Below are 16,802 nucleotides of genomic sequence, written 5' to 3' on the forward strand. Positions count from 1 at the left end.
CAATTAACATAATGAAGGTATATTTCACACTTGTAGTTATCATGATTCTTGCCACTGCAACAAGGACATGGCAAAGAACCACAACATGATGTCTTTTAGTTACTGAACTGCTGACATTGGAAACATCTGAGAGGGTTTGGAATACATGGCCATACCTTGCTATTTAGATAACTTGCCTTAATGGTGGCAGGTGGACTTGGTGATATAAACATCAAAATTAGGACATTGATCAGCATTATAATTCCATCTTTGTGAGTGGAGAAACTCCTTGGGTGGAGAAACCAGTAAGGATCTATGACGTGGGGATGTTCTTCAAATCCCTCTCAACAATAACTTGTCTTGATAAATTCAAAGTAGCATGGGGAGTAACTTCCATAGGTATATTCCCAATCACCTTTGAATGTAAGAGAGGTTTTCACTGTGTGTTGGAGTGAATGTTTCCATCAATATGTCACCAGAATGAAGCTTTCTGACTGACTTAAGAGAGTCAGCAAGTCTCTCCTGAATAAAAAAGGGAAACATTTACCCTAAAGATTTGTCTGATAAAGAATGTAATGTCAGAAAATCAGGTACAGGTGTTGAAGAAGTTGAAGATTGCTGTTCTGAATCTTTAAGAAGTAGTTGTTTACCAATGGCCTTTTTTTTCAGTGTTTTGATCAGGGGGATCTATAATAAAGAAAGAATGATTCTGTGTCCACTGACCCCACCCACCATGAAGCCCTATGAGGGGATGTACTACAATGCTAAACAAGGACATTACAGTAACACCAGGGTTTTGTGAGCACAATACCCAAACATCAGCATCAGATACAATGTCCACAACACCCACTGAGAACATCCAACACTGGTGCTTGGTTGACCCTAGCCCAAGTAGAACAGCCAAATGACCTTGGGGAAGTCACCTCAAGGCTGTCCATTTACATGTATTCAGGGCCAAAGTGGTGTGTTAGGGTTGGACCCCTCAACCACCAGGATCATCTCCTTCATGGGTCACCACACACAGCAAACATGTGGGTGGAAGTTTAGATCCCAGAGGAGGTAAACTGAAACAACAGGACTTTCTCTGGGAGGTCCTCTCACCACGTACAGGAATCCACACCAAAGGGTTTTTTAAGTTATAATAAACTAATGTGTATATATATATATATACACATGCACATATAAGTGTTATGGTCTGTGTTTTGATTTGTACATAAAGAACCCATGGGTATATATGCATAGGTTTGTAAGAATTAGCCCTCTAGGGTAAATTTGAGTTTTCTTCAATGTATAAAGATTTATTTAGTGTTTCCAATTCATTCCATGTTTAATTTTATTTATATTTTCTACATCTTACACATAGATTTTATTTAAAAAATGGTTTTAATTTTTATCTTTTTGCACAATTTTTTGACATGTAGTGATTTTATACAGTGTTAAGATATACGTGGAAATTTCCCAATTGTTTTGTATTAGAATGAACTTTGTACTAAACTATGTCTTCATTAGTTAGTTTAGTTATCACCATTAGATTCCATCAAGGAACATAGGGCCACAATCGCTTGTGGATTCTTCAACAGGTATTTAAGTGAGTAGGTTGTTAGCCCACTGCACCGAGCCGTCCCTAATTTTGCAGTGTAAGACTAGAGGGAAGGCAGCTAGTCATCACCACCCACTGCCAACTCTTGGGCTACTCTTTTACCAACGAATAGTGGGATTGACCGTCACATTATAATGTCCCCACGGCTGGGAGGGCGAGCATGTTTGGCGCGACTTCGGGCGTGAACCCGCAACCCTCAGATTATGAGTCGCACGCCTTACGCACTTGGCCATGCCAGGCCCATGTCTTCATTAAAAGGTTATAAATAATGTATCTTGTAATTTTATAATGCTATATTTTTGTGAAAAATTTTGTTATATAATCACAATGTTCTTGTGTGTTTGCTATATCATTACGTTTTTTTGCAAAAGGTTCTTTCTGTGTCTAATGTTATTTTATTTGTATTAGATGAGTCACAGCATTCAAAGAATAATATGACAGGGAAAACATCTCGTGAATTGAAGGTTCCCCTAAAAATTATCTAAACGTTGAAATATTGTGAATAAAGCTGTAGAAAATAAATCTATTAAAAGGCCATCTGCATAATAAATATGAAAAACATTGAGTCAAAACAAAAAAAAATCAGGATATAACACAAAAAACATAAAAGTATTCAAGAACTGAATATATAACATTAGTACTCTTAGGCATAACTTGTATTAATGATTAGATATTTCTAAACAGTGCCTACCTGAGAATCAAGTGAAGTAAGATCAATTTTTTTAAAGTGCTGTGTTGGGAAAGAAGCATAGTTGGTGAGGGATGATGGGTAGATTGTTGTTTGCCCTCATGTAACCTATATTCATCCTTGTACTTTACATGCAAGACCAAACTGGTGTCAGTAGTGTTTTTTTTTTCTCTCTTTTTCTTGCTGATATGTCACACCATCACTTTAACAACTGAATAAGTGCATATGTTTTTTTCAGGGTTATGACAAATGGAAAATTCCTAGTGCTCAGTTAAAGAATACAATTAGGCATAGGCAAAATATCGATCTTTTCTCAAACATAAGAAAACAGCCCACGTCAAAAATACTGAGCATCCATATGATCAAAATAGCTGTATGGGACATCAACAGATGGATCGACCAGCATTAAAATCCCTCATAAACTGATAAGTAAAAACTATCAAAGTAACCATGAGAAATCTCTACACATTGTGTAGATTAAGCCTCTAAACAATCTGGAGTTGATTCATTTTCTGAATTACACAAGTGTTAACAGCAAGGTTAACACTGGTTCAGAATTTATAAGCAGAGCAAATGAAGGGGCACAGAATACAGAATGACTTAGTGGAGGAAAGTTGAGGTTGTGTAGTCCTCCAAATACTTGTATAAAACTCATGTGGAAGGTTGAGAACTTGCTTCAATGGCATTCATTACCAAAAGTCATGTACATTGTTGTTGATGCAGAAAGAAAGGGAATTACTCATCAGGAAAGCCTCACAACACTTCAGAAGACCAAGTCTGAATGCAAGTTTCTTGGTTTACTTTTACTTCACTGTCTTATATATGTTAACATATAAACAGATTACAGTCACCTAAAAAGCCCATCAGATAAAACTGTATTCTCTTTAAAGAACCACTAATACTGATAAACTTTGCAAAATATTTCTCTCAACCAATGAGGAACATATGTTGAACCTCCTAAAATATATTGGGAAAATATAAAGAAACTTTTAAGTTACATAAGTTTTATCAATAAAAAATTAATACAGACAAATATTTTTAAAGGTTCTTTTTGTTGTTATGTTTTATAGTATTACCATTATACATTCCAAGAATACTTACAATAGTTATAGTTTTACAGGACATGATGCCTAGCTGTGAGAGAAAATTCCAAAAAACTGAGGGTTTGGGGTTGCCTGAAGCCCAGCAGGGGGAGTACAGGAGTTACAAACAATACTCCTGTCTGAAAAGGCATGATTAGATGATGGGATGAGACAGGATAGTAAGGTATCACATTCTATTACATGTGTAAAGAATGGTATGAGACAGGATAGTAAGGTATCACATTCTGTTACATGTGTAAAGAATGGGATGAGACAGGATAGTAAGGTATCACATTCTGTTACATGTGTAAAGAATGGGATGAGACAGGATAGTAAGGTATCACATTCTGTTACATGTGTAAAGAATGGGATGAGACAGGATAGTAAGGTATCACATTCTGTTACATGTGTAAAGAATGGGATGAGACAGGTAGTAAGGTATCACATTCTGTTACATGTGTAAAGAATGGGATGAGACAGGATAGTAAGGTATCACATTCTGTTACATGTGTAAAGAAAAATACTTAATTATCATGAATGTCATTTTTTTTACATTATTGTTGAGCATTGCTGCAACTCTGTGAACATATTGTTGAATATTTTTGATAAACTGTCTATTGGACGTTCAAACACATCCTGGGAGTTAGTAACAACTGTTATTTTATTTTATTTGTGTGAAATACAAAAGTATTGAAAAAGAGGTGAACGGTAAAAAAGAAGGATAGCTTGAGTTTTATCCTTCAGGATAATATACTGGCTATGCTAAAATGTTATTAAAAACCTCATTTATTTGCTCACTACTCTATAGGTATCAGAAAGGTGCAAACAATGAAAAGAGGTGCAAGGGGTGAAAGTTTTATGCTCATTAGGTAATAATGTAGAAATTTAACAATGAAGAGATGCTAAAATGCTCGAATAAACCAGTTTCAAATGATTAATGTCTACTGTATTATTCGTTTTTCATTAAAACAATAAATGTTTAATTACAAATGGTAACTGGTGTTTTTAGTTGGAGTTGATGCTCAAATTAATCAATTACTGTATAAAACTATGCAAAGTGTAGTAACTTTTATATGAAAGTACAGTACTGTTAAACCAAAGAATAAATAAAGTTTTTTTACCATGTCAGATGTTAAGACAAAACTGGCAATTAATCTGGACACATTTCAAGAGAGCATGCCATTCAAAACAGATTATGCAAAACAAAAAAATGTAATTAGAATAACAACTATACATTCTCACCAGAATGGACCTCAATGGAAATGCTACAATACACAATATGAATGCTAAATGAGAGAATTTCAAAGTTAATCAGGAAAGTGAAAGAAGACACTTAAAAGAGCAGTCATTAACTACAGTTCTGTGTAGAAGTATTGTCTTGTGCACTTTGTATTTTGGTGTGCAAAAATCCATGAAATATCCCTGAGATCATGAATGTATCCGAGTGTAATGTATGAACTTGCGAAGAAATGGCAACATGAACATACAAGAGGATATGAATATACTCTGATGATGCAAACAAAAGCCTCTGAATATACTCTGATGATGCAAACAAAAAAGGATGTGAATATAGTTCAAGTCTTATTTTTCTTCACAGAAAACAAATAAATCACTACCAAAGACATGGAAAGTTAGGCTATGAGATGCAAAATGACTCAGAAAATATAATGCAACTGAAAAGAAAATTCCTCTCATATTTTTAAATGGGGATGTTAGTCCACTGAATAAGTTATAGGAATAATGATGGAAAATCTGGTACCATGATTTAAACTTGAAGTTAGATCACAATGCACATCTGAATAAAAATACTTTTTTTTTTTTTTTGTTACTGTTCAACCTGAAATTTGATATTCAAAAACCCAGATTATTTTAATGTTATATTCCTGAAGACGTTTCTTACATTATGAATGGCAAGAAAACCATTTCAATTTTGGAATGCAGAGCACAAGCTAATTTCATCACAAGTAACTCTGAGAGAGTGGAATCAAAAATTTTAACAGCTTGGATTACATGACAGAAACAAATATATGTATGATGTAATAAACATGAAAACTCTTCATTCTGATTGAAATCTACGAATAAAGAAACTACCAATTCTAAATATAAATAGGGAGCTGACTGGAGGTATATGCTTTCAAGTAGAACTAAATATGAATCAAAATAACAATCTGAAAATAAATTATTGATTATGGCTTAGTGTGACCAGTCCTATCTGATCTATATAATGCACAGGGTGAATAATGGAGGTTATTTTCAATGATATCTGTATAATTCTGAATACAGGTAACTTCAACAACGAATATAATACCAAATATTCTTTAGTATCTTTGAACACTCCTATACATGGCCTGTATGTTTCAGTACCGATATTGTGAGCAATTGCTGTCAGCTTATGGTAAACAAAGACACATGATATTTTCATTGTTGAATATTCAAATAATAAAATCCTTTATTCTTTTCACTTGTAAATGAAATAAGGAACATAAACTATATTTAACTGAAAAGAACAGATTAAAAAATGCATTTAATTAAAGCTAGATAAAAATAATTGTTACTGTTAATAAAGTCAGATCACAAACAATCATCAGCCACTGGGTGAAACAATAAAAACGACCATAAGACTTCTCTTTGTTGGTGACTAATCAGAAAGATCTAATTACAAAAACCCAGAAGCATTTCTGAACACGTGACAGTCCTCTATACATCAGTATGGTACAATAAAATTATTTTAAGAAATAATTTCATAACTCCTGTGATTGACCCTATTTGGTAAAGTACATCCTAAATCAGAACATAGGAAAATATACTATTTTCTGAATATGAATAGTATATAATAGGAGAGTGAGCTATGGGGTATCTTAATACCAGAAGAATACAGAAATTTATAACAGGTCTGTGTGTTTAAGAAAATGATACAGACAAAAAACTAAACCTGAGAGAAGTCTTGATGGAATTGTTGCTCTCTTGATCTAAAAGTCACATTCAAGTGAGATCTAAGAGTTTAAGAAAATAAAAAAAGACTGAGATAATTCATAAATGGTCGATAGTTGAGAGACCAATAATAGTTCTATGGTCATCCAGAAGAATCTGCGATAAAGAGAGTAAAGAAGTTTGAACCATTATCCTGAATTATATAGATGGTCTTCTCAGGAGCTGGAGATCACAAATAAAATCTGAAGAAAGAGACAAGAAATGTGGAAAAAAAGAGGTACTGGAATGGATAATCAGTTTAAAAAAATAAAATCCCATGGAAAAATACCTAAGCATGAGCATATATGTAACTTTCCATTGCAGGAATTAAAGAAAGGATGACTTTGAAGAAATCAAGGATAACAATATTGAATACTGACAAGAACTTAAAACAGTGGGAACTTAGAAAGTTTGCAATTATATTGAAAGGAATTCATTATATGGTGAGACCTTAAGTATTCTGTGAGAAGAAGAACGATTTGAGCCAAACAGCAATTCAAGGCACTTAAAGAAGTCAGCTGACAATTAAGAAGCAACAGTCTGTTCTTTAGAAAGAATAAAACTCTGGAAAAACCAAAAATGAAAAATGGAGCTTAGAATGATTCCTAAATGAAAGAAATCATGAGTAATATTCATTAATCCCATTTCAGAATAACTCAGAAACAAATTACTCAAGTGATAAGAGAATTTGATTAACTTTCATCACCTGAATTGTTGAAGAAGGCAAAAAACAAAAGACAAGATGCTGTCTTCTAAGAAAGTCTCCAGATGGTGAAAAATGCAGAAAATAAATGAGCAAATTAAAGGTTGATTGAATAAGGAAATAAAAGTGTCAGATAAAATGAGATGCAGTCATTGACTCAGGTGTAGTCCATGGGGAAATTACAGAACCAGAGCAACCAGTAAGAAAATCAAAAGAGACACAAAAAAGTAGGTGAGTGTCTTTAATTATCAGAAGGTGACTATTTCTGATGAGGATGCAACACAACCAAATTTCTTTAAAGAGCAGAAATTGTAAAGTACAAAAAGATGATATACAATAAACAAAACAAAATGTAATGTCAAGCATGATTTGTGACTTTGCAGTATGATTAACAAGAAAAAAGAAAAAAATGAACACTTTAGCTTGTATATATTACAGAAACAGAGGTGAAAATAGTTTGGTGGATTTGGTTAACAGAAACTGCAAATCAATACTGATTAGTAACTACCAAATATTGCTCAGAAACTTTTTAACATTCATCATTTTAACACATTATGTGAAACATATCCAAAACTAAAGGTCTTAACTCTTTGTAAAGATATCATTAATGCAAATGCAAAAAAAAGAAAAGATATGTTATGTTTTTATCCTAACGCTTCATGAACAAAACAGTTACTGGTATATAAAACTAAACTCAAAAAACAGAAAGAAATACCAAACACCTCAGCTATCATAAATAATCCATACTTTAACAGGTCATAAGTTTTGAGTTCTTAATTGTATAAGACACTATTAAACAAAAAACCCTGAATTTCTCCTAATTGAGAAATGTGACTTTTCTCTAGGCATATCCTCTTCTCTAATTTATTTACCACCTCTCCAAGAAGTGTAAAATTTAACATAAATTACTTATTATAATATTGCCACAACACAACTAGAGCACAAGTTTCATAGCCTTCAAGTTTTTTTAGCTACTGTATCATCAAAAAGAAAATCAAACCCCTTTTTGTCACACCCACCTATCATATCCTCTCTCTTAGGATTTGTCAATAGTTCTCTCTAATGTTTAAAACTAAATTATTTTTAACAAATAGAAAGCCAAGGTTTTAATCTATCAAACTGTTTATTACATTACACTGTTTTCTATAAAGAAAAATGTTAATTACTCTTTCAGTACAAGCTTTGTTCCCACGAGATTCTCAAACTGCAATGTGAACTTGGATATTTTATCCCCTGCAAGAGACTCTACTGTGTATTAAGTATCTGGTGAAGAAAGATGGCTTTCTCTTAAATTCTTGTGCATGAAAAAAGAGGGAGAAGATAATATATAACGAATTAACTATGTATTCATGTGGAGGTAAAAAAACTATGCCAGGAATATATACCGTGTTTCTCCGATAATAAGACCTACCCATAAAATAAGACCTAGTGTGATTTTTGGGGATAGTTTTAATATAAGCCCTACCCTTAAAATAAGCCCTAGTTAAGAGTGGCAGGAAGAGGAAAGAAATAAAAAAAAAATTAATTTATTAATTAGTTTAATAGTTAGTTAATTAGTTTGTTTAAGTATTAATCAGTTAGTTTAATAGTTAGTTAATTAGTTCGTTTAAGTATTAATCAGTTAGTTTAATAGTTTATTAATAGTTTATTTTAAATGGTTAGTTTAATAGTTTTACTTTGTAACTTCAATTTTTTAATATATCAAAATAAGACATCCCCCAAAAATAAGCCCTAGTGTCATATTTTGGAGTGAAAATTAATATAAGCCCTGTCTTATTTTCGGAGAAACACGGTAATATCCAGCTTAGTACAAGTACCAAACTGTGAACCATACTACTGGACCAAATGAAAAGTATTAGTCAAATGGCAAAAATTCAGTCAAATAAAATATTAGAAAAAACAATTACAAGAATTTCTAAAAAACAAGTAATAAATCATAGTATTTAAAATCATAAAATTTAATAATGAATTATAATCTACTTAAAATTACTTGCCTAATAAACTATTTTAAAAAATATATATTTAAATTTTTAGTAAAATTCTGTGAAAAATTTATAAACATTTTAATATTTGTTATGTTACCTTTCATGTTGATTTTATTATTACCATAACTATTCAAAGTACTTCATAAAGACAATTATTAAGATCAAATGTTATTTAAGTTTAGACCAACAAATAAGCTACAATTAATTAGAACTGTTCCAAAATGTTGTCATTCAGAAGGTTTTGCATTTGATATTTATAAACTGAGGTTCATTTTGAGTCCCAAAGACAAAAGAGAAAATATTTTGGTGATATAGAACTCTTCAGTATCTAAACATTTTCCACTAAAACAAATCAGATTGAAAATAACAACAGTAAACTCTTAATTTAAAAAATAAAGACAGATGTAGGCTTACTTACACAAAACCAATACAATAAATCTTATGTAATACAACTGATACAGGAATTTAAAAAAATTAAACTTACTATCCTTGCATGTAGCAGGAGTACCTATCCAATGACCATACGAACACTTGATTGTCCCAGATGAATTAAGAGCATAAAAGTGGTTGCATTGATAGGAGACTAGTGTTCCATGATCACCTTCTGTTACAACAGTGTAACCATTTTCAATGGATGGAGGGTTCTGGTAACATTTTTCTGTGAATATAATTTTATAATATAAATCTGTGGTGAATAAAAATAATTTTACCATTAAAAATGTATCTTAAAACTGAATATCTGATCTGTCACAATTCATTTGACATTGTACTCACACGGCATCCAAGTTTTTATGATGTTCTGAAAAAGAAATATATTACTGATATTGAGAGTCCATAACATTAAAAAGCTACACAAACAACACTTAAAAAAATCTTTTAATCTAATGCTTAAAGAATGTAAATACGATATTCTATAAATCTTTATCATCTTGTGTGTGTGCGTTTTCTTATAGCAAAGCAACATTAGGCTACCTGATGAGTCCACCGTGGGGAATCGAACACTTGATTTTAGCATTGTAAGTCTGTGGATGTTTGTAAATGTCAAGCACTGTTATAATGTTAACTAATATCAAAGCAATCATGTTATAGGAACTGTATAATTAAGAATAAAAGTTTGTTTTCCTTTAAGCCATGCATCTTAATATTATTTAATGTATGTACTTGTGGAAAGTTTTATGAATGAGTAATGGAACAAGCCATGGAAAGCACTGAATACTGAATAAGACCAGCCTAGAGAGTACACTGTAGCTGAGCTGATCCACTAAAAACTTAAGCCTTTTATGTAGAAGGGAACAGAAGTTGTAAGTGAAGCTAGCTTAAGACTAAGGCAAAGTTCTTTGAATAACGATAAATTTGCTGATTTTTGATTGCCCAATCATAAAAGAATAATTATAAGAAATATTTAAAGGTTTAAGTCCAACCCATGAATTTTATTTTATAGAAATTATTATTAGCATTATGCACAAGAGATTTTGAAATCATAATATGAAGTTGTACATTGTTTCTTTGTTCTTCGTTGAAAGGTAAAGCACTAGAGCACCATATTTTATTTCAGTATTTGGGTAGTACACGTATTAGATACTAAACTTTTGTGCATGCTTGGTAGTGAAACACTGGAAATGAGATGAATCAATCTAATGAAAATATTATATGAATGTTAAAGTGATCCTTGTTACTGAAATTATAACATTTAATATCTACATTTAGCTATATATGAAAATAATATATGTTTAGTAAATATGCACAATATATTTGATTTGTTGAGAATTTCTGAAGATTCATATTTTTATTTTACATTTTGTAGATACATTCTTAGGTTTCTTGCAGCTTCATTTGTCCCTGTATACCATGATGCCTCTTTTAATAATGTTATTTATTTATATGCAACATAAACTATGTCACTGCATGAAGTCAATTTATTTCATTTACAGTAAACTATACTCATAACAACTGAACTTTAAATAGGTAAAAGTAAACAGTACATCAGCTTTAACCTCAGCCATTAATATCATAAAAAAAACTTTCAAGAAGAATTTCAAGTGGTTAAGAGAGTTGTATCTTACTTGGTTTACAGGGTTGGAAGATTTCAGTCCATTTCCCCAAGTCACATTTAATCTCAGCATATGTATATTTTTCATATCCTTCAACACAATGAAACTGCAGAGTTTCATTATTTTCATAATATTCTTTATACACCACAGTATAGTGATCTTCATTCAATTGATTTGTGTAACATCGAGCTAAAAGTGTTGACACCAAATATGTAATTATTTTATAGTACACTTTAATTTCAAAATGAGCTAATTATAAACAAAATTTATTTATATGCTTATATTAATTATTTTTTAGTGCTGTCACATTTAGAAGAAAAAATACACAATAACATAGAGACATTACTATGAAATACTACAGGGTGTTCGGAAAGTCACTGTGCAGTTTTGTAATCATATTTTATTCAGTCTATTTCAAGCCAGCAACTGATAGCGGTGTTTAGAAACAAAATAAGAAGGATCCAAACCTGTATTGATGCCAACGGGGGTCACTTTCAACATTGTTTATAATTGTCATTCATAATTACCTCCTGTATTCTATATTGAAACATGTCTGTTAATAAATATGTAAGTGCACAGTAACTTTACAAACACCCTGTAGTTAAAACTGTAGTTATGTAAGAACATGAAACTTGTAGCTGTACAAGGGTTTGGTTTTAAAGTTCAAAAAGCTATTATATTAAATAACAATTACATAACAAACATAAACAAAGAATTGTTATAACATGTGCTTGCACTGAAAAACCATAAAAATTGTTTGTATGTTGTATACAACAATGTGAATCTAATATTGTTACAGGCTTTGTTTTTAACTGTGATGTTTGTCAAGTTGATTTTAAACGATAGACATGTTGTATGCAAAGAGATAATCACCAAGCTGACTGGAACCTCTTTAACTGTACGTTTCAGAGACAATCTGAACAATATGGGGCACTCAAGGTTTTGGTTGACTAGTGAGCTGCAGCCAGTTATACATATTTATGTATCAACAATGTAAATTCTGAGTTAGTGTTTTCAATCAAATAGCATGTTCACATACTAGAAATTAAAACTAACAAGTAGGTAGAATTACTGTTGAGATATTACTTATTGTTTGTTAAGTGGAACTTACAGTTTAAGAAACTTGGCTTTTCAATATTTATTTTTGAAATAATGCAGAAACTCCTGTCCATCAGTTCAAACCATCACAACACTTGGATCAGAAGTGTTATTTTGGCAATAATAAAATATAATCTAGACTTAACACCAAGATGATAACACAAACTCAGATAGGGATTGAATGTTTGTTGGTAAGAATTATATATTATATATATTAGAAATATAATCAAGAAGAAAGAGATGGAGAATTAACATAAGATCAAAAAGAAAGAAACGGAAGATTAAAAGATCTGATTCAATGAGAAGGGAATTTATGAGAAGAGACAAAAGAATGAGATAACGTTTACAGAATTATTACTTCAGGGAAGCAGCAGGATTGATAGATGATTATAACAACAAGGTTAAATAATAAGATTGAAAAGACCAGAAAAAACATACACAAGGACAATAATGAAGTTAAAAAATAGAATATAAAAGTTCATTTATGCTAAAATAAAACATCTGGAAACTAGACTGACAAATGCAAAACCCCTCACCACATTCACTCAAAAATTTCATCCTTAAATACCATTAACTATGTTGTATGTAGCAGCAGAATCCATCTGATTTACAACTGTCACTGTTACTACTGTGCTACTTCTCATGGCTGTAGAATTTTCTTAGATTGTTCCAGCTACATTATCACCTCTTTAAGTTATGCACCAACTGAGAGAAAAACATACTATGAAGGAAAGCTACCATCAGGCACTGTTTAAAATGATTTCCAACACAAACAGATGGAATGTGATTAACAACCAGCTGATTATTTACAATGACTATCAGTATCAACATTAAGCAACATAATAAAATCCATGCATTAGTGACAACTTTGACAAATATATTCGGAGTATCACATCAAAAAGAAGTTTCAAAAGCAAGATTTATGAATAAGGAATGGTAGAAACCTCAGCTACACGTAATGAAAATATGGAAGAATTTACCCAATTATGATACTTACAAGCTCCATGTGAAATAATATATTGATTGGCATGCAATCTATTCATAAGTACCACACAAATTAAACTAAAGCAATCATCTTTAAACCAATTGGCAATGGTACTTTAATCTTTTGAAGATGCAGACAAAAAGCACCATCCAGAAATTATCTAATCATGAGATCATTGATGTATAAATATGAAGTCACTATGATGGGAGTTTAAAATTATTATGTCAAAATATTAGTTGACAACTGAGTACACAGAAAAGAGGAATAAAAATCAAAGAATATATAATGTTTTAATTGCAATTTGAAAGGACAAACTGCCAGGATCTGCAGCCAAAGTGGCCATAAAACTTGGATATATTAATATGAACTGCACATTTCTGGAAATGTTACAAACATTGTAAAAGCCTGCATGTGTTATAACAACTAACTAAAGCAGAAAGATTAAGGCTTGTTTGACAGTCATAAATTATATCTGTCATTGTAAAACAACTTAAATAAATATTTATTAAAACACATTACTTAAGTAATAAGCAAATTCTAATATTGTATGGTAATTTTTATATTTACAAAAACAAAAAAACCTCTGTCTATTTTTTTAAAATAAAATAAGCCAACAAAACACTGTAACAAATGAACCTATTATCAAACTACTTAAAAAACACATTTTTCAACTCACTGTCTTTGCACACAGCAGCTTTACCAATCCAACTACCATAGGAACATGAGACTGATCCCACTGACTGAAGAACATAAAACTTGTTACATTTATAAGAAACCTCAGTTCCATGATCTCCTTCGGTCACCATCGTGTAGCCATTCTCAATTGAAGGTGGCTTAGTGTAGCATTTAGCTGTGAAAACATTTTAACACTGTAGAACAATTGTTTTTTACATGAAAACAATATAGGTAACCAATATTTTTGCATAAGATATTTTTCAGTAAAAATTTGAAATTTCTGTGCACCTTGGAAAATATGTTAAATGTTCTAATAACAATGCACCATTATTATTCACCTTGCATTCTTGACCATACACACAAATGAAGTAAAACCTCTAGGTGAATGCAAAGGTCACATCTCATTCTTTGTTTAAACATATATATCAACCCTAGTACAAAACAGTTCAGTGTGAACATGATAACACCTTTACTAGTGAAACAAATGTGACATATTTGTGAAACATACAGTTGTTTTGTTTTTCCTCAGTTCTGAAGTAAAACCAAGTTATGTCCAAAAGTACCCTGGTGGTCAAGGAATAGGAAGATAAAAATGTCGTGTAACATCCAATATCCTTGATGTTTAATTTCTCATAAAGAGCTACAGATCAGGTTCAAAAACAATAATTTTTGCTTTAAATAAGAAGAGATTTGAAATACTTCCATACAAGCCAAAGCAACCAGCCTAGATTAGGGCAAGTTTAACAATAAAAAGCAAGAAGAAGGCACTCTGAAGAATAAATTGAGATCATAAATAGGTATATTATTAGATCTGTTCTTCTGTATAATATAGAATGAGATTGTACAGATAATACACATTATTAATAAACAAAGAAAAAAATGCAACATGAATGCAAAAATATTACCTTTAGCTTTGACTGATAAATGCAAACAAGTGAGCTTTTGGCACATCACATTAAAACACAAACAATAATATTACCTGTTATCCAGACAGAAACTAAAAATCAAGAGGTGAAAACATGGATAAGTACATCATTGGGTAGCATGATGGAGCTTAAGATTCTGGAATAAGCTTTTTTTCCTGATATATAAATTAATCTTTGCTAATATATATATTTTTAATAGAACTAGAATTACAAGAAAAATGTACAAACAAGTTGGTTTGGTTAACTGTACCATAGATGCTGCAGACTTACAGAGATGTAGACAATTTGATACACTGGGCAAATACGTGGCAAGTGGTGTTTAACAATCCAAGATGTAAAGTAATATGTGCAAGTTTTCATAATTCAAATTATAACTTAAATGGCATTATGTTAAATGCTGTGGTTGAAAATCTTGGTGACATAATTGAAAAATAACTTAAGTCATCAAAACAGTGTATTGTAGCTAGCAGTAGGGCTAATAGGATTTTGGGCAGCTTCTGTAGAACTATTGAATACAAAACAAAGGATATTATTGTTTCACTGTATACATTTAGAGCACTGTACACAGTTTTGGGCTCCCTTCCTCAAAAGGACATTAAATTGTTGGAGAAGGTTCAAAGAAGAGCCACTAGAATGACACCTAGGATGGTGAGATTGACCTATGAGGAGAGACTGAAATATCTAAACTTGTTTTCTCTGAAGAGGAGAAGGGCCAGAGGGGATATGACTGAAGTGTTTAACCCTTTTGGCACAGTTGGCGACCACAGTCGACTTGAAGGCTCAGTGCGGCAGGCGACCTTTCTTTATTCCTGTCATTCTTATGCAATGAATTTAACATATAGAGTATTGGGTACAATCACTGAATATTTCAGGGACTTTTGTTGAGTTATTGCCGAGATATCATGCTTTTAGTACTGATACTGTAATTAGTTGAAGTATCAAACATATATATTCAGTGCCATGCTAAACATTAAAAGTTGTTATTCAGTGCTGAAAGGGTTAAGATAATTAAGGGTACTGATAATATAGATCCATAAAACATTTTGTTTATGTTTAGCAAAAAGGGGTCATAAATTCAAATTTTGACAGTATAGAAGTTGTCTTCAGTTAAGACAGTGTTACTTTTCAAACAGGGAGGTTGCCTTTTGGAATGAGCTGCCTTCAAGGGTGGTATAGGCAGTAAACTTAACCTTTACATTTTCTGAAATGGTACTTTCTATGTACACTTACTTCAAAAAAATGGCATGTTAATAACCAATGAATAGCTTAGAATGTCCCCACAGAGGTTTTTTCCACCATTTTAATCTTTGAAAAAGCTACAACATTCTTTCGATCCAAGATTTCTATAAGGTAGGGTGTGTCTTTAGTTTGCTCGAAGTTTCATATATTTTTAAATATAAATATATCTTAGTTAACTAAGCTTAATAAATTATAGTGGAATTGTATAGTATCAGTGTAGTTATTCATGATTCTTTTGTTATTCAACTGTATGTATAAAACCTTAAAAATAGTTTATTTCACTTCCTTCACGTGTAAAATCCTAAAAGACTTAGTAACTTATGTCCAGCAGCAACTGAGTACAAAGGTCATAGTGAGAAGATAACACAATGTAACAAAATTTTTACTTTTTTGTTCCTGAGCAGAAAGTGTTATTTCCCAATTGCTTATGCCTAAAGTAAATGGTAAAGACATATTTTTCTCTTCAAACTTCGCTTTTGTGATATGGGTATAGAAATTTTCAAATTTACCCATTTTCCAGAACAATCCAGGTAGATTCAGTGCTGAGTAGCTGATAGAGAATTTTCTCGAACTTACAAGAATTTTCAAGAACTTACGAGAATTTTAAAGAACCTTTTATAATTTTCTAGAACTTTCCACAGTAATATATATACAGGGGCTCACTACACAACACTTCAGTTTAATTCTAGCTAACAAAGTGAGCACATAAACCTATCCAAGGAGACTTTATCAAATGTTCCTGTTATCTTTGCCTCTGGGACAGCAGGGACACTGCAGCACACTACAACAGGAAGCACTGGCCACAACGGACGGATTTCTCT

General features: G+C 31.7%; 1 protein-coding gene across 3 annotated transcripts in view; it reads right to left on the reverse strand.

Annotated features, from left to right (window-relative positions):
* LOC143230312 (uncharacterized) overlaps nt 1-16,802 on the reverse strand; it is a 138,336-nt gene that overhangs the window by 77,153 nt on the left and 44,381 nt on the right. For 2 of the 3 annotated variants that reach the window (XM_076463635.1, XM_076463618.1), the window contains exons 9-11: nt 13,818-13,991; nt 11,071-11,247; nt 9,492-9,665 (exon numbers count right to left, since the gene is read on the reverse strand). In XM_076463635.1, coding sequence (XP_076319750.1) covers nt 9,492-9,665; nt 11,071-11,247; nt 13,818-13,991 — 525 coding nt within the window. The remainder of the gene's footprint in view (nt 1-9,491; nt 9,666-11,070; nt 11,248-13,817; nt 13,992-16,802) is intronic. The other variant, XM_076463628.1, reaches the window with a different exon arrangement.

Source organism: Tachypleus tridentatus, chromosome 1 (genome assembly GCF_004210375.1).
Source record: "Tachypleus tridentatus isolate NWPU-2018 chromosome 1, ASM421037v1, whole genome shotgun sequence".
NCBI classification, from domain to species: Eukaryota; Metazoa; Arthropoda; class Merostomata; order Xiphosura; family Limulidae; genus Tachypleus; species Tachypleus tridentatus.